Source organism: Habropoda laboriosa, unplaced genomic scaffold (assembly GCF_001263275.1).
Source record: "Habropoda laboriosa isolate 0110345459 unplaced genomic scaffold, ASM126327v1 scaffold187, whole genome shotgun sequence".
NCBI classification, from domain to species: Eukaryota; Metazoa; Arthropoda; class Insecta; order Hymenoptera; family Apidae; genus Habropoda; species Habropoda laboriosa.
In genome coordinates, this window is record NW_017100299.1 from 127,295 (window position 1) to 146,204 (window position 18,910).

The 18,910-nt window shown below is 39.9% G+C and overlaps 2 protein-coding genes across 2 annotated transcripts; one reads left to right on the plus strand and one right to left on the minus strand.

The window, feature by feature from the left end:
• Positions 1–308: 308 nt before the first annotated feature.
• On the minus strand, positions 309–1,031 carry LOC108573949 (DNA polymerase epsilon subunit 4). The gene is made up of 2 exons (XM_017936441.1): positions 789–1,031; positions 309–603 (listed from the first exon to the last, which is right to left on the minus strand). The coding sequence occupies exons 1-2, from the start codon at positions 1,029–1,031 to the stop codon at positions 463–465; spliced, it is 384 nt and encodes a 127-aa protein (XP_017791930.1). The 3' UTR covers positions 309–462.
• Positions 1,032–3,641: 2,610 nt separating this feature from the next.
• LOC108573947 lies at positions 3,642–4,746 on the plus strand. The gene is made up of 2 exons (XM_017936439.1): positions 3,642–4,019; positions 4,077–4,746. The coding sequence occupies exons 1-2, from the start codon at positions 3,956–3,958 to the stop codon at positions 4,340–4,342; spliced, it is 330 nt and encodes a 109-aa protein (XP_017791928.1). The 5' UTR covers positions 3,642–3,955; the 3' UTR covers positions 4,343–4,746.
• Positions 4,747–18,910: the final 14,164 nt, after the last annotated feature.

The window sequence follows — 18,910 nt, forward strand, 5'->3', positions numbered from 1 at the left end:
TTTATTACTTATAGATCTAATATTAAATTAATTCTGTTTTTATATTTAGTTATATTGTATATAATGCACTATGTAAATTTTGTATATTTTATTATACTTGATCAATACCTTCTTTAATATAATTAGGTTTCTTAGAGATATATAAAAACAATATTAATGTTATATTCTATAAGGCACAAATGAAACACCTAGTACACCTGACAATTGAACAAGAACCAAAGTGTCCGAGGTGCAATGAGGGTGACAATACCTCTCTCCACTTAATTACTGAGTTGACAGCTCAGAAACTGACAATGCTCAAGGCCTCTTTTCTTCATATGGTAAACTTGGAAAATATCACTCCTTGTAAGAGGTTGGTCTATTCAAATATCTCACCCTGTAGAGTTGCTTGTATAGGCTCAGGCTCAATGGTCCAACAAGCTTCGATGTGTAATATCATCAACTAAATGGAAAAAAGAAGTACTAATCAAGCATTCCTTCCAAAAATACAAGTGCATCTATATTATCAACTGCACTTTCTACGTCTCTTTTTTGTACTGTCTTTTTATTCATTTGTGCTGTGTATTTATATGATTCTTTAGCAAGAGAATCAATAAAAAGTTCCTGCAAAAGAGTTAATAATTAGGGTATAAAATATTATTATGAAAACCAATTCTTTCAAATTTTCAAATTATCACTCTATTAAAAATTTATCAACTACGAGTTTTTCAATATTTAGCAATTATTTTGGATTTAGAGTAATATTACATTAGTAGTTTGCAAATAAATAAGATACATTCTATAATTACCGTAGATTTTGCAATTAAGAAAACTGCTTCTTGGTTCACCATACTCACTTCGGGATCCATCTTTATAATTGTTTTTATCCTACCTAATGGTAATTTTACCAACTTTTCTCTTTGTTCTTCATCAGTTCGGACAATACTTTCTATTTCTTCTTGACAATCTTGAGAAGTTTCTCCTCCAGTACTAATATTACTTTCGTTTAATTCTTTATCACTTGCAGCTCCTTCGTTTTCAAAATTTGCCATGTTTATATTGTTTTATATTTTAAAGTGCTGCATTAAAATATATTGATAAGTTTGGATTATAATAATAAACATTTTACTATAAATATTCATTCATTTGTCAGTCTTTAACATTAAACTGTTAAAATGATATTTGTGTATTTATATTTCAATATTTAAAAACCCAAAGTATTGGATATGTTACGCATATCAAATTTTTTATATTTTAAGTGTTCTATTCTAACAGGTTAATTTATTAATTTGTATAACTTGTAACAGAGTACATTAACATATTATTTTATATTCGTTCATGTATATTTTTATGAAGTTACATGTAATCAACTAAAAGTAAGGAATATTACAAATTCAGAATTATAATGATTCGTTATAACTTAAATAGTGAACTTTATTTGTTAATTTTGCTTAATGCAATATCACTAGGGTACTTCATTTTAAGTTTTATTAAGGAAAAATTAAATTGAAATATTTATACAATTTTGTATTTGTAGTGTTACGTTCCAACACCTAAAGGCGGGTACGCAACAAGAGATCTTGCCCCACCTCCAGTCTATAGGTTTTTAGCACGGTGAACTACTTGAAAAGAGAGGGCTTGCAGTAGTGAGGAGTAGAGATGGCGACTAACAGTGATTTATCAGTGATCGTAGAATCCAAATCACGGTCGTGAGTTAACTTCATTCACGACCGTGATCGTAATTTTTTTATCTTGAAGTGAATTTGTTGATTTAGCTGATCGTGATTATTGATCTTTAAAACAAAACATGTTCAATATGATTTGAAAACAAATTACATTATTATTTGTGTTTTTAAAAATCAGTAAAAAAGAGGAAATTATAAAAGAATGATTTATTATAATTATACAACATATATGTTATGTAACATATAAATTAGAATAAATAATAATAAAAAATTATATAAATTCACACGTGCAAAGAACTATTGTTATGTTCTCCACCAATCAGAAATGATCACGGAAAATCACGAATCACTGTGAAAAATCACCGTGTTTGAGAACGAACGTGATCGAATCACTCGTGATTCACAAATAACAGTTCAGTTCACAGTGATGCCAGAATCGTGGGCCGTGGGCGAAAGCAGTTACCCCCACTATGACCTACCGCCGTCTCCCACTATACCGTCCTTGTGCTCTCACCAAGTGTAGCGGTAGCTCTGTCCGTGTGCGAAGCCTGTTCGGCTCTTTCCGCCAATAATCTATACGTCACTACGTGACGCTCGAGCAACCTGAGCGCATGAGTAAGAATTAGGAGATTCCCTTTGAATCTCGGTGAGACGCAGTGTTTCGAGTATATGGGTGTTCGGGACAAAAATCATAATTTCTAAATTAATCAATTTTCGACCTAAGTTCTCTAATACTTTTTTGAAGAGAATTCAAATATGCATTGATTGGCACATGAAAAATATATATGGTTTCATTTAACAAAAATTGTAGTGATCTTTATTTTTTATCGAATAAAAACTTTTTTGTAAATTTTCATTAACATGATTTATTGTCAACTGAATACTGATTAACTTTTGTTTGAAAAATTTGTTCATCAGTTTCGCGGAAATACCGGCAAAATCATAGCGGCCGTTTCGCATACAGGGGTTTGAGAAACAAATATCATAACTTTGTATACATTCAAAATTTCTCTTTTATTTTTGTTTTGTAATTTTCATTAGGTAGTTAAATAACAATAGGATACTGAACGCGTCAATAACGATTTTAACAATTTTCTTCATTTTGAGCAAATTTGAGCAATTAAATTTGACATTAATATGAAGATTTATATGTTCAAAATTAATATACAAAAAATCACAGAGGTATTACTCGGTACTTTTTTTAAAAGTCTCGTTAAATTTGATAAAAATTTTACATAAAAAATTAGGAAAATTTATTACTATTGTATTAAAATTCTGTGTCAGCTTCAAAGGTATTCAGGTACTAAACACAACCTATAAAAATCAAATCAAAAACACAAATGGTCTGTGAATGGCACATATTTGAAAAATACACTGATTTTAATGGAGCAACCATCACGTCTTAATTTTAACAACAAATGGACGTATTCAGTCAAAATTATAGGCAATATTACAAACTATGGTTTGTTATTAACATCTTAAAATGAAAAAATGTTTAGATTTTACACTTTGAATTTCTGATTTTTGTCCATTGGTCGAAACACTGTGTGTCGGTGTTACATTTTATTTTTAATTATTTTGTAATTTCATTTTGTAAAATTTTCGCGAAATGAAAAATTTGAGAAATATTGATGTGCAAAGCACCCACTTATCGAGGAGACTACATACCTGTCCCCCGAGGATTTTGATAAAATTTGAAGGGATGAATTTAGAAGTCGAAAAATGACATTCTGTAAAATATTTCATTTCAATGCGCATTTTTTATAAACAATTGAAATTACTTCTGTAAAACTTTGGAAGTTTAGGCACTATTCAACAATCGGCAGTGAGCCAGTGCACAGGATGTTGAGTTGCCTTCCAACCTTGCTAGGTTAAGGAAGGGTCTTCGAGAGCTCTCCAAGCTAAAAATTCACGCTCGGATAGCATACCTCACGCGCCCCGCGCACAAACACAATTCATCAAAGTAAAACGAGTGAGAGTGCAGTGTCTAACATATATTCAAATAAAAACAATAACTACAATAACTACTTCACAAATAGGGTGAAACACCCAACAACAACAAAAAATAAATAAACAAATTAAAAAGATAGTGCCAAAATATACTGGCCCCCAAGGGGCGTCCACACCCGAAAATGAAAAAACAGGGTGCATCCAAGAGAAAAAATACGCCATAAACACAAGTGAAGTGTTAAAAATAATAGACAAAACCGGACATAGCTGTGCAAACAAGGAACAAAAGGAAAAACACAGCAGATACAGAAACCGAAAAGGAAGAGCCTCAAAATCTCGAAATGAAACCTAAGCCAAAAGACTCAGACATAAACACAGCAAAAAAAAAAAGCATGGAAGCACCAGGTAAACCCACATACGAAGATCTAATCAAAATAATTACAAATTTAAATAAAACTATAGGAAACATGTCCAAACAACTTGAAACGGAAAGAAAAGAAAAAGAAAAAGCAGCGACCATCCCGAGCACAAGAAAAAAGACAGAGGTAGAAACTCCAACAAACACAAAAGGACGGAAACACCCACGCAGACCCCCCCACACACACTCACACGCAAATCATCAAACCAAAAGGAAGACGGCACATCTTGGACCCAGGTTACGCCAAAAAGGAAAAGCAGCCAGGAAGCACTATTACCACCACCCCAGGAAAAGACGGAACAACCCGTAACGGCATCGGCCAGCCAGCACGAAGCCATCAAGAGGGACCCCCAACCGACAGGCATAAGGAAGAGGGCTAGGTATACAGAAGAAGCAGCAGCACCCGCAACCGACAGGCAAAACAGTAAACCCCCACCAATAATTATTTACAATTCTAACACCAAAAACACGATAAATCTCTTAGCAAATTAACTAAAACACTTTACAACAAAGCGATTAAACATTAACAAACACCTCCTAAACACAGAAAACACAACCAACCACAAGCAAGCATGCGAAATCCTAAAAGCAAACAATATCGAATATTATACATATACACCGAAAGAAGACAAACACCTCTCAATTCTGTTAAAAAACTTTGACGGCAATTTCGACACAGATGAGATCTTAACAGATCTCCAAAACATAAAAAATACAGACATCCAATTCTTATCTGTTAAAAAATTTTACACACAAAAATCTATATTAGAAGACACGAGTCTCCCCATTCATATAGTTAAAGTATCACCTGATAGCAAAACAGAAAACCTAAGAAATATTAAATTACTAATGCACTCCATCATCTTATGGGAGAAATTAGTTAAAAAAAAAACGCATCCAATGCAAAAGATGCCAGAGAATAGGTCACGTAGCAATAAACTGCAACCTAAATTACCGATGCGTCAAATACAACACACCGCACCAGCCAGGACAACCGACAAAAACATGGAAGAGGGCGCGGAAACACGCCCCTTCTGTATAAACTGCAAAAATTTCGGACATCCCGCATCGTACCGGGGATGCCCGAAATTAAAAGAAATTAAAAAAGAAATAGAAGAAAAAAGGGAACAAATAAAAATAGAAATAGAGAAAAAAAGAAAATCAGTAAATAACTACGTAACACAGGAAACATCATATAGCGCAAAACTCACAAACAGTACACCCTCTCAAACCACAAGACTCACTTACCATACCCGAAACCACAATCACACCCACAAGACACAACATTCACTCAAACCACACTGCTAGAGGAAATAAAAAAAACCATATCATACTCAATAAATACACAGATAACTCGTATCGCAGAATCAGTAGCTCACAACTCCAATAAAATCAATATAATAGCGGAAGCACTAGGAATAGACTTCAACACCTAACCAAAAACAAATAAAGATGGCTCACAACACCCAACACAATAACAACGCTAACAAGAAACTATCCATAAATCAACTAAAAATTTTACAAATAAACGTAAACTCAATTATAACAAATGAGCGAAGAGCAACACTCCTGGACTACCTAAGCAAGCAAAAACCCGATATAGCACTTCTATCAGAGACCAAACTAAACCCGAACCATAAAATCAATTTCAAAGATTATATAATACTAAGAAGCAACAGACCTCATGCTAAACAAGGTGGGGGAACAGGTATTCTGATAAGAAAAGACTTCTCATTCAAACCCATCCAGCCAAACAGCATCAAAAGCAATAAATGCCTCGAAACAACAATTATTGAAATCAACCTTCAAAACAACTACAAATTATACATAATAGCAGCCTACGCAACTTGCAACTACAAAAAAGAATTTATACCAGAATTAAAACATCTCTTCGAAGAACTCCACTTAAATAATACAAAAAACTTCTACCTCCTAGCCGGCGACCTAAACGCCAAACATCAAACATGGGGAAACACAAACATTAACAAGAGAGGAATCTCCCTCCACAAATGGCATACTGACTATTAAATATTATACAGAACAAACCTACTTTGAACAGCCAGTCCATCATACCCCAAAACTGGGGCATTCATTGACCTTTGCTTAGCAGACGACCGTATAAAATTCCACCAACTACCTGCGCCAAATCAACTCGACACATTCAAATACGACAGCGACCACAGAGCAGCCCGCATGAAAATCACAATACCAACATTAGACCACCTTATAATCGACAAATCACACACACAACCAACGTACAACTACAATAAAGCTGACTGGACAAAATTCAAAAAATACTTAATAGAAAACGACACAACAGACATACCGAACGACAGAAACCTCAACACAGAAGAAATTGACAAACACATAGATACATTAAACACACTTATCACCGACGCAATAGAATCCGCAGTCCCACATATAAACAACAACTTCAGCTCAACAGACAGATACATCACCCCAGAAATAAAAAAGCTACGCAAATAAAAAAGCCACCTAATAACGCAAGTCAACAAACTAACCAAACCACAAAACTACACGGCAGCAAACAAAACACAAATTGACGAAGCAAAAAAATCAGAGAAGAAATCAGAAAAGCATTTCAAAGAGCAGTTAATAACTTCTGGACAAACGAAATAGAAAACCTATCACAACACAAACCCAAACAACTTTTCCCCTCAATAAACAGAATCTTCAGACCAAAAAACTTTAGCAACATAGACACACTCAAAATCCCAACCACCAACAGAAACCTCTTACACAAAGCAGATATAAATAACAAAAACCTACCGACAGACTCCAACAACAACACACTCATTACGGAAACACAAGACAAACTAAACATTCTAGGCGACCACCTCGAAACAGTGCACACACAAAACGCAAACATGGGTAAAGAACAACTAATCAACATAATCAAACACAAAATAAATACATTACAAAATGAAATACAACAAGACAGACAGACCGACAAAACAATATGCACATTCACACAATCAAACACAGCAGACCAACCTGACCCCAACATCACGCCACCCAACTATTTCACATCATTTGCTAAACTATCAACAACATTTAAAAAACTAAACAACAAAAGATTGTCTAGCTTCGACAAAATCCCAAACATCGCACTAAAAAACCTACCGCCACACTTCATATTCCATTACTCCATCATATTTAACAATAGTCTAAACTACTACAAACTCATACTTCCCGAAAATATGGAAAACCGCCAAACTTATTACAATAAAAAAAAAAGAGAAAGAGGGCAGCAACCCAGAAAGCTACAGGCCCATCAGCCTCCTCCCCAACATAAGTGAAATATTCGAGACAACAATAAACGGTGCCATAAATTCATTCTGCAATAGTAACAATATAATCCCAGAAACACAGTTCGGATTCAAACACAGACACTCAACAATACATGCAATCACAAAACTAACGTCAGACATCTGCTGGGCAAGAAATGCAGATGAATGCGTAGGAGCAATATTTATAGATCTTGAAAAAGCCTTTGATACTGTTTGACTGGATGGCCTATTCTTTAACACTATTTCTACCAAGAGGTGTCAAAAGACACCTTTCAAATTTTAATGCTCCCTCGCGTTCACCCTAATGTCATCTTGCATACATGCACACTTTTCGATAGAAGAAAACACACACGCACTCACGCACTCCTCGCCTGATTACTAAAACTAAACATTCGTTCAATATCTTTCGCGCTATCCCAAACACTCGACCTGGCACGCCGGTCCTTACCGCTCACGCCATAGACCCTCACGCATTCACACAGACAACGCATTCATACAAACAACGCACTCACGCTCGGTCATCTCTACACATTTTATTAGAAAAGATTTTAACCGTTGGTTGACGAAGCTGGCTCATCTGTGACTCGTATCATTTGCGTTTGTAGAAGGTTCGTGGGACGTACAGGGTGGAGCAAACAGTTTGTCCATTTATGGACCGTTTTTATCATTTTATTAGAAAAGATTTTAACTTCGTCCACTTGGAATGTTTCAATTATTTGTAATAATATGGAAAAATGTTATATACAAAACTTGCATGATATAGAGGGAGATTTAATGTGATGTAAATAGTTTTTAGGTGGATGGAGACGTAGAAGAGACTTCAGGACCATCTTTATTTTTTTAAATGGGATGCTGTATTTTGTTTTGTCACTGTGTCATAACCGCTGCTGTGGCGATTTTAGCATGGCATCGTTAAAGGTCGTTCCACCATTAACCCTTTGCAATCGAGTGGCGACTGAGAAGCGACGTTAAATAATCGTCACTTTGTGAACAATTAATCAAGACAGAGAGCAGATCTATAGATCTCCGTAAATTTGTTCACCGCAGTGAAATAGAGAATGCACGGAATATTTAAATAAAATAGTATAGCTTATTTGTAGGTTAGTTTGAAAAAATTCAAAGATCCGATTTATAGTGTTCGAAATCTTGTGATGTAAAAGCGGTTCCTCTGTCTGACACTATTCTTTTCGGATTCCCAAATACTGCTGATTGTTTTTGTAACCACTTGACGACTTCGGCTGTGCCTGTTGATCGCGTTGCATACAACCAGACAAATTTACTGAACGCATCTGTCACGATGAATATGTGTTTATAATTTTTTCTCGTTGACGGCACTGGCCCTAAGTGATCTATATGATACGTTTGTAAAGGCGCATCTCCTTTATCGATAGGGTGTAAAAGACCTTCGTGTTTGCCTTGTTTTTTATTAGCTAGGATTTTAGAAATTATCTTTATTTGTAATTAAGTTTTTTCTTTTATTTTACACTGTTGGTTTTACGGATATAAACTGCAAGGTCTAAACTTCCTTGTTATGCAATACTGACTGACTCTCGTCCTTTTTCGAGGCTGCTTTTATATTGGGGTTTTTGGGAGTTGCGGGTGGGGGAATTTAGGAATGCGTTCGTTAGGTAGGGACCAGGAATGTGTAAGGATAATGATCAGGACTCGTTAGGATTGAGGGTTCGATGATACGGGAGAAGAATTGCAGGGACAATGGTTCGGTAATGAACTTAAGGAGTCGGTACAAAAGAAATGGGTAGAGTGCATCAGTTTGAGGATCTGCCGGAGATAGGACAGGAATTCGGTGGGAAAGTGGAAAACGCACAGGTAGTTGTCGAAACTGTACCTGGGAAAAGGATCGGTATGTATGGGAGTCGAGGGACAAAGGGATGAGGATTCGACACCTTAAACAAAACACCGTTCCTCACGACGTAGCCGTCCAGATGTCCTTCCTGGAACGCTTCAAATATTTTCCGTAAGGTGATATCTTCACGTTGTGCTCGCTTAAGTCGAACCATTATCCCTTCTTCCTCGCAATCAATTACTAAACAGTTAGGCAACGGTTGCCGACTGAGCGCGTCAACATGCGGCATGCCTTTTCCTGACCTGTGTTCTATTGTATATTCAAACTCCTCAAGGAGAAGTGCCCATCTAGCCACTCTCACACACAGATCCTTTTTCTTGAGGGTCAACGCAAACGCTTTGCAGTCTGTCACAATTTTAAACGGCACGTCTAACAAGTAAATTCGAAACTTTTTCACCGCTTTCACAATGGCTAACGCTTCCAGCTCGTAGCTCGAGTATTTAGCCTCTGCCACACTTGTCTTTCCACTCGCATAATATATGGGATGCAACGCACCGTCCTCTGCATCGCGTTGCAAGAGGATTGCCCCGTAACCGGCACTTGACGCGTCCGTATGCAATTCGGTAGCTGCTCCCACTCGATATAATCGCAACACAGGTTTCTCACACAACGACATTTTCAATTGTCTGAATGCACTTTCCTCTCTGTCCCTAAATACAAATTCGCGATTTGCCTTCGTCAAGTCCGTCAATGGTCGCGCTATGATTGAATAATCCCGGATAAATTTACGGAAGTATCCCGCTAGTCCTAAAAAGCTTTCAAGGCTTTTAACATTTTGCGGTTTCTCAAAATTAATTACCGCCGCAGTTTTCTTTTCAGACGGTCGCACACTTCCATCCTCGATAATGTGTCCTAAAAATTCAACTCGTTTTTGTAAAAAGGCGCACTTCTTCCAATTGATCGTAAGTCCACACCGAGCCGCTGTTTCTAATACTAATTTAAGATTTTCTAACGCATTCTCGTATCCGCACGCAGGTACGATGAGATCGTCCATATATGATAACACTATCCCTTTCGCTATTAATTCTTTGAACACGGCGTTTATAAATCTTTGAAAGACGGCAGGCGCGTTACATAAACCAAACGGAACTTTAAGAAATTCGTACTGCCCATCTGGCAGTACAAAAGCTGTAAATTTTCGACTATTTTTACTGAGTGAAACATGGAAAAATCCATTCTTTAGATCAAGGGTGCTGAAAACCCGTGCACCCTGTAGGCGGTCCAGCTGGTCCTCGATAAGGGGGAGGGGATAGCGGTCTTTAACTATTTTCGCGTTCAGTAATCTATAATCTACACAGAGTCTCTTAGTACCATCTTTCTTACTCACTAATACAACTGGACTTGCATAGTCCGATAAAGATGGCTGTACGATACCGTCGCGTAGCCATTCTTCCACCTGTTTGTGCACCTCCTCTTTCTCTTTTGGTGGCAAACGCCTCGCACGCTGATACACTGGTTCGTCGTCCTTTAATATGATATTCATTTCAATATTTACTTCGCGGGTTTTCGATGGTTCATACGATGCTATTAAATTTTCTACCGCAGTTTGATATTTATTCGGAATATCTGACAAATCTATGCTGTTTGATTCGTAAATGCAATCTATACTAAAAATCTCGCGTTTCGCATAGTTACATTCTGATATGGGTTTTCTGATTGAAATTTTCCTATCCTTAATTATCGTTTCCGCTTCATTTAAGAAGTCGGTTCCAACAATTAGGTCGTGCGTTGTTAAATTATCCGGAATTATATTAACTTTAATTTCGAATGTCTCTCTATCGATCGTAATGTTTGTTTCGAATTCGCCAAGAGTTTTGTGATTGCGCGAACCTACACCACGAAAAACAATTTCTTTTTGTGTTAATTTCGGCATACCAATTTTAACATACATGCTTGCACGCATCAAACTTATATCGCTGCCGGTATCGATCAAAGCTTTAATACTATGTCCGTTAATTTGCGCGTCTTTACAATACTTGCCCTTTTCGCTGGTTTTGCTGATACCGTAACTGTCCTTAATCGCTGGCTTCTTGGTCGGACAATACGCTGATATATGTCCAAATTCGCGGCACTGAAAACACTTTCTTCCTTTATCCTTTGTCGGGCAGTCTGCAAACGCGTGGTCCTTTCCTCCACAACTGGGGCACCTTCTCATTATTTCGCTACGTCGCGATTGCATCTCTCGATTCGCTGGATCTTCCCTCTTCGGAATAGGTTTTTTCAATAGATGCGATTTTTCGCCTGCATCCAATCGCACTTTCTCGAATGCCGCAAGCAGTGATGCTTTGTTTACAAATTGTTGAATGCGAGCCTGGTTCTGCAAAGTCACGTCGGGAATGCCTTCGATAATTTGTTCGACCAGTTCGTCTTCTTCAATGGGAACGCGATTTGCCAGTATCATTTTGTCATGAAAGTATTCTCCGAAAGGTTCCCCTTTCTTCCACACACGCTGCTCAAATTGTTTCCTTCTCGTTGTTTTACTCGGTTGATGATGATACATCGATCGCATTTGTAAGTGAAAACCCATCAGGATAACGGTGGTGAGCGGTTGAATAAGATATAAACGTGGGCGGTTAAACAGAGTGAATGCTGGTATTTCGAACTATACTGTAAGAGTGCTGATACAATTCTCCCTTTCCTGAAAAACCTAGTCAAGAGGACCCCCTTGACAATATGGCCTTTCTTAGCCTTGAGGCAAAACTATCCCTAGGAGGGGGAAACGCAGCAGAAGACTGCACATGGCCCACTCAAGCCTTCGCTTTTTGGACTTTTCTAACAATAATGATCAGGACTCGTTAGGATTGAGGGTTCGATGGTACGGGAGAAGAATTGCAGGGACAATGGTTCGGTAATGAACTTAAGGATTCGGTACAAAAGAAATGGGTAGAGCGACCGCCACCTCCCTGCCTGAGACACACGTCGTGTCCGTCCGGTTTGGTGTTTACTCATATGGAATACCGTTGTATTCCTCTATGATCATTGCCTAGGGTGCAAGGCACCCATGCTCAGCAATCTTGACACCTTCGTGTCATGACGCACTTCGCGTCTCTTTCTCATCGGGTAGTTTCCGTCGAAACCGTACCGATGACTTCTTTTGTCTCCCTCTCGACAAGAGCATTGGACCGTTGTCCCTCGACTCGCTGGAGCCTTGCCTGGTCGCCGGGTGAGACGTCCTCCTCGATGCTCATCGAAAGCCTCACGCTTTCGGCTCGCCTTGGCCTTTCTGTAACTCAACTCAAACATGTGAGATCGTATTCGATTATCGCTAGCTACAAACTAACGACTATTACTGAAATCTACGATACGGTAAATAAAAAAGGATACAAGATAGCTTCAACATCACGTGTCACGATCATCCCCTTGGATCGCGATCCACGGCTTGATCCTGTCCGCTGCAACGATTGTTCGTAGGCGCTTTACCCCTTCTCGTAGATCTTCGACTTCGTACCTGTCGTTCGGTAGCACTGTCCGGATTCGGAACGGCCCTTTGTATTTCGGCAGCAACTTTCGGCTACCTCCCGTTGCTGGGTCGCTCGTGACTTGCACCAATACAAGTTCGTCGACGGTATCCCTGCGAGCCTCTCTTCGCGTACGGTCATACCTCTCCTTTTGTATTCTCTGTTCCTTTGAGATGTGGCTACTGATATCGTCACGTAATATTTGTAAATCTAGCCGATCCATCTCTCTTCGTATGGCGTTCAATATCGTTCCTTCCGCCATTGTCTTTGTATCGCATCCAATCAATGCTTTCATCGGTGTGGTGTCGATACTTTTGTTGTGCATGGTGTTAATGGCACTTTGCACCTTTTTGACCTGCGTATCCCAATCTCGTGGGTCTTGACCTGCTGCACTTGTTGCTAGCGCGTCGATGATCGTTTTATTGTATCGTTCAACTTGTCCGTTTGCTCTTGGCGTAGCTACTGCATTAAGCACGTGCCTGATACCGTACGTTCTACATAATGTCGCGAATCTCTTTGAGGTTAAGCTTGTCCCTCGATCGCTAATTATCCTTGTCGGTACGCCAAACAAGTACATTAAATTCAATAATACCTTCTCGGTATGCCTAGTCTTCTGGTCTTTCACAGGTTCTACAATGGTAAACTTCGTAAATGCATCTACCATTACAAGCAAATACTTATTTCCCTTTCTGCTCGTCTCGAACGGTCCTACGTGGTCAATGTGTAGGGTATGAAATGGTATCGGTACCTTCTCGATCGTATTCAGTTTACACTGTTTCTTCCCTGACGTATGTTTGTAGTACGCGCAACTCAAACATGCTTTTACGTATTTATCAACGAATCGTCGCATACCAGCGAACCAATAGTTTCGCTGAATCCGTTCCCGTGTCTTTTCTGCACTTAGATGTCCGGCATCGTCGTGACATAATCTGCATATCTGCAGCCTTGCGTCCCTTGGAACAACCCAAGCTATTTTATTATCTGGCATGCGTCGATATACTTTATCCTTCTTCAACACATATTCTTTGAAATAGTGTTTCACTTCAGGGGACTTGTCGTTGTTAGCGAGAATGGTTCGGATACGTGATAATTGCTCGTCCTGCATTTGAGCGGCAACAATCCATTCGGATTCCGTAACGTCCACGTAAAATACTTCGAGGGGTGTTGGTTGAGGGTTTCGGCTAAGTGCGTCCACATGAGCCATTCTTGTCCCAGGTCGGTACAGGATTTCGAACGTATATCCTTGTACTTCCAACCACCATCGACCGATGCGCGGTAATAAATCTTTCTTCGAGAACGTTGTACGCAATGCGTTACAGTCGGTCACTACTTTAAATTGAGTGCCAATCAGGTAAACTCGGAAGTGTCGTAGTGCGAACACAACAGCCATTGTTTCCAATTCATAAGAATGGTAACACCTTTGATCCGTCGTCGTCTGCTTACTAAAGTATGCCACTACTGCCATATTTCCGTCTTCCTGCTGTTGCAACAGTATCGCTCCAACGCCTATCGAACTGGCATCCGTGTGCAATTCGGTTGGTCGGTTTGGGTTAAAAATACACAAAACCGGTCTCATTGTCGGCATCTGTTTTCCGTTGGCCTGGCCTTACCCCTTGTTCGCTTATTTCTCGTCCCAAGTATTCGATGGTTTCTTGGAAGAAAGAACACTTTTCGAGCTTGAGGGTCAATCCATGTGCTCGGAAGGCCTCCAAAACTTGTCGAAGCCTGTCGATGCCTTCTTCAATTGTCTTCGACGGAACTATTACGTCGTCGATGTACGGAAAAGCTATTCTATTCTTAAGAGGTCCAAGGACTACGTCCATCAGCTTCGTGAAAACAACCGGCGCGTTCGTCAGACCGAAAGGCATTCTTAGAAACTCGTAGTGTCCATCTGGTGTTACAAACGCAGTTTTCTCAATGGAATTTTCAGCGAGAGGAACTTGGTAATAGCCCGACGCTAAATCAAGACCCGTATAGTACCGATAGCCTCCCAGCTGGTTTATCTGGTCCTCGATGAGTGGCAAAGGCGACTTGTTCTTTGTGGTGATGGCATTTAATTTGCGATAATCAACGCACATCCTAACATCTCCGGTTTTCTTCTTTACAAGCGTGATTGGGCTTGCATATGGTGACTCGGATTCTCTAATTATTCCGTTTGCTAATAAATCGGCAATAATTTCGCGAACAACCCTTTTTTCCGATTCCGCGAGTCGATAAGGGCGATACACGATCGGTTCGTTCGTGAGGCATTTAATTTCCATGGCGATCGTGTTCGTTTTTCCGAGGTCGCGCATTGATGTCGAAATGCAATTGCGAAATTCCTCGAGTAACGCAACGCATAATCTACGCGCTTTTTCCCCAATGTTTTCCACATTTGGGAATGGATTTTCTTCGACGACGCAGATGTCCATTGCCGAAGTTACTTGCGGTCGTTTCGCATCTCTTGCATCGTTGAATGTAAGACGATTTCCTCGTTTTAGCATAACGACGTGATCTTGCTGAAGAAAGTCTCTTCCAAGTATTACGTCATACGCGGTGTACTCGTCCGGGATAATGAAGGAATCTACCTTTGCGGCTACATTCTGTACTTTTACGGTAATTGTCGCGATTTGACTCATTACTACCGATTGACCCGCAAATCCTCTAAATACTATGTCGTCTACGTTCTTCGTGTTAATAAGGAACTTCTTAATGACCGATGAATGGACAATAGTGCATGCGCTACCTGTGTCTATTAAGCTTTCTACCTTGTGTCCGTTGACACGAATATAAATTTGATAAATATTTAACATAGAATTCCGTATAGGATTCCGTATGATATTTACCTCTTTCTGATGGCAATTCTCACGTCTATGCCCCAGCTTCTTGCACAGGCTGCACTCCATCTTCGTCCTGCGGCATTCTCGTGCCATGTGCCCAATTTTCCCGCAATTATAGCACGATGGTCCTTTCCCTCGGCTCTTCTCCACGGTCTTCAGTATGACGGTCCGCGATTCCGGTTCCTTCCTCTTCTCTTTCCGCTCGTCCGGTACTCCGAAGATGACCATGTCGATAGTCTTCTCGTCGGAGAGACCAATGTTGAGTCTTCGAATGAGGTTTAATTTTTGGAAACCATAGTCCCCCAATTGTTGTCCTGGTTTCGCCTCGTATAAGTCTGCTTCCCGCAATAATCGTGAGAATGGTATTGTCCGCCGAAACTGCGCGACTAGAAAGACTTTCGTCTCGGCCCAAGTGGTTGCGACTTGCATTCGCGTATCGTACCACTGGCGAGCGTGACCTCTTAATCTTGACGCGATCAATCTCATTATACACAGATCGTCCCACGAAAATCGAGCTCCAAGGTCATCCACGTGTCGCACCCAGTTTTCAATTGCGATCTCTTCTTTGGATGGATCATAAATTGGGATCAGGAGTTCATCCCCTGGCCGCACGTAACAAGGCGATTTCGCACGTGATAATGAACTTCGCGAATTGATACTCTCGGTTGCACGTTGTGCGTGATCGGCGGTTGCGTTATCGTTTCGCGAATCGCGTGGCTGCGATTGCGCACTTTGTTTTCGCGGGCTACGTGAGCGCACACGCGAACTACGCTTTTCCGGACTGCGCGACCGCGAACGCGAACTCGACTCCTGCCGTCGCGACGTATGCGATCGCACGCGCGATCGTCGCAGAAATTCCTCCATCATATTTTCAAGTCTGTCCAGACGTGACTCCATGGCGTTAGATGCCCTTTCGTCACCGTCACGGCTGCACGACGCACGTTCCATGCTTCACTTATGTACTGATATATTGTAACGTTCACCCTTAACTGCTACACTTTCACCAACTATTAGTGATGCACACTTTTTTTCTGGTGGTACTACTAGATTGTTTGTACCCGGCACTCTGCACTTAATGTCTCTGCACGATGTACGCAAGTGTATCCTCCAAAAAGAAAACTATGTGCACTAATATTTGTATATCACGGTAAATCCCGCTTCTGATTTGTAAGAGAAAATCAGTCAGGATAACGGTGGTGAGCGGTTGAATAAGATATAAACGTGGGCGGTTAAACAGAGTGAATGCTTGTATTTCGAACTATACTGTACGAGTGCTGATACAATTCTCCCTTTCCTGAAAAACCTAGTCAAGAGGACCCCCTTGACAATATGGCCTTTCTTAGCCTTGAGGCAGAACTATCCCTAGGAGGGGGAAACGCAGCAGAAGACTGCACATGGCCCACTCAAGCTTTCGCTTTTTGGACTTTTCTAACACATTTCTTCTAAAAATTGTTCGATTGGTACCGCGACGAATTCTGGCTTCGAATGAAACCAATCGAGGGCTTTACCACGCAATCGCGAACCTATCAAAATCCGGCACTCGAAATCGTCCAAATCATATGACGTTTTAAGTACCGTTAATTGTCTCTCCCATCTTTCATATTGGTTTCCGTCGCCGTCGAAATAATTGAGCAGATCGGAAATCGCAGTGACGCTCATATTCTTTCGAGGGCTTTTACGTTCTGACTCCGTTGCTGTCGCTACGCTTAGAGACTGCATCCCTTGCAACATCTCCATTTCGCGAGCTCATTCTCCCGTCGCAAGAGTTGTATCTCCCGCTCGCTGTCTCCTGCTGCTGTTGGTTCTCGGGAAGTACCTGTGTTTTCTTCCGTCCTACTTCCCTGTGGTTCCATCGCATCATCCAATGCAAATGATCCGTTTGGATCCGCTGTCATTAATCGTTGTACCAATTCGGTCTTCGTACCCGAAGAAGGCAAACCCAATTTCCTCAATTCCTCCTTCCATGTCTAATGCACAATCACTATTACCGCTCAACACTGTCCACAGTTAAATACACGAGGAAATGTCAAAATGTTTCGTTTCCGTCACGAGTACTATTTCTCACAATTGCAATCCCGGACGAGCCTCAAATTTGTAGGGGATTTATGTGAGGAGGGATAGTAAACTCGAACGGACTTTGTTCTATACTATATTTATTAATACTTTATATCGCTACGTGCTACGCTAAGGATGTCGCTCAATCAATCGCTGGATTCATACTGCCTTTCGCTCCCTCGCATTCACCCTAATGTCATCTTGCATACATGCACACTTTTCGATAGAAGAAAACACACACGCACTCACGCACTCCTCGCCTGATTACTAAAACTAAACATTCGTTCAATATCTTTCGCGCTATCCCAAACACTCGACCTGGCACGCCGGTCCTTACCGCTCCGGTCATAGACCCTCACGCATTCACACAGACAACGCATTCATACAAACAACGCACTCACGCTCGTGTTAAATTAATTCAGCGATATCATTTTCCTCCAGCTCAACCTGGATCTAAAAATGTGTATATGGTATACCTATTTCTACCATGAGGTGTCCTTTGACACCTTAAGGATTTCATAATAGTGTCTAATTTTAAACCATTTTACATATAAATATCAACACTATTTTGCAGCATCATATCAATTATAATCAGATTAGAGAATCCCGATTTCAATTGTAATGGAAAATACATGGAATACATTATAAAATGTACGGAAATGGAAGCACAAAGAGTTCTAGGAAAAGAATGGAGTTTACCTCGAGATAAATTAGAGGCATTTATAGGTATTTTATATGTACGCGGTGCATATGAACAAAAAAACGTTAACGCATCGTTTTTATGGAATAAAAAATGGGGTCCTTCATTTTTTTCGAATGTCATGAGTCGAAAGTGCTTCATGGAAATACTACGATTTTTGCGTTTTGATAATAAAAACGAGCGGAGCCAACGTTTGGGAAAGGATAAATTTGCTTTGGTATCAAGAGTATGGAACACATTCATTGAAAACAGTCAAAACTGTTATAAGCCAGCCGCAAATATCACAGTGGATGAACAGCTTTTCCCAACGAAAGCTAGATGTAGGTTCACCCAATACATGCCGAATAAGCCAGATAAATTTGGCATAAAATTTTGGTTGGCATCTGATGTGAAAAGCAAATATGTTGTGAATGGGTTTCCGTACTTAGGGAAAAAAAAGATGAAATGAGACCGATATCAATTTCATTGGGTGAATCCGTCGTTTTAAAGCTGGTTGAATCATTTACCGGCAGCGGTAGAACCGTTACCACCGACACTTTTTTCACAAGTTCTTCCCTTGGCAACAAAGCTTTTGCAAAAAAAAATTTCTTCAGTTAGAACTATCCGTCAAAATAAGAGAGAATTGCCAAAATCTGAAAAAATACAAAAGGATAAAATGGAACGCTTTACAA

Excerpts from the sequence above, each read along its gene's own strand:
- LOC108573949 (XM_017936441.1), bottom strand. The coding sequence starts at position 1,031 with ATGGCAAATTTTGAAAACGAAGGAGCTGCAAGTGATAAAGAATTAAAC. Across the intron at positions 604-788 it reads TCTTAATTGCAAAATCTACG|GAACTTTTTATTGATTCTCT; the intron begins GTAATTATAGAA and ends ACTCTTTTGCAG.
- LOC108573947 (XM_017936439.1), top strand. The coding sequence starts at position 3,956 with ATGAAACCTAAGCCAAAAGACTCAGACATAAACACAGCAAAAAAAAAA. Across the intron at positions 4,020-4,076 it reads AAAAAGCATGGAAGCACCAG|GAAACATGTCCAAACAACTT; the intron begins GTAAACCCACAT and ends ATAAAACTATAG.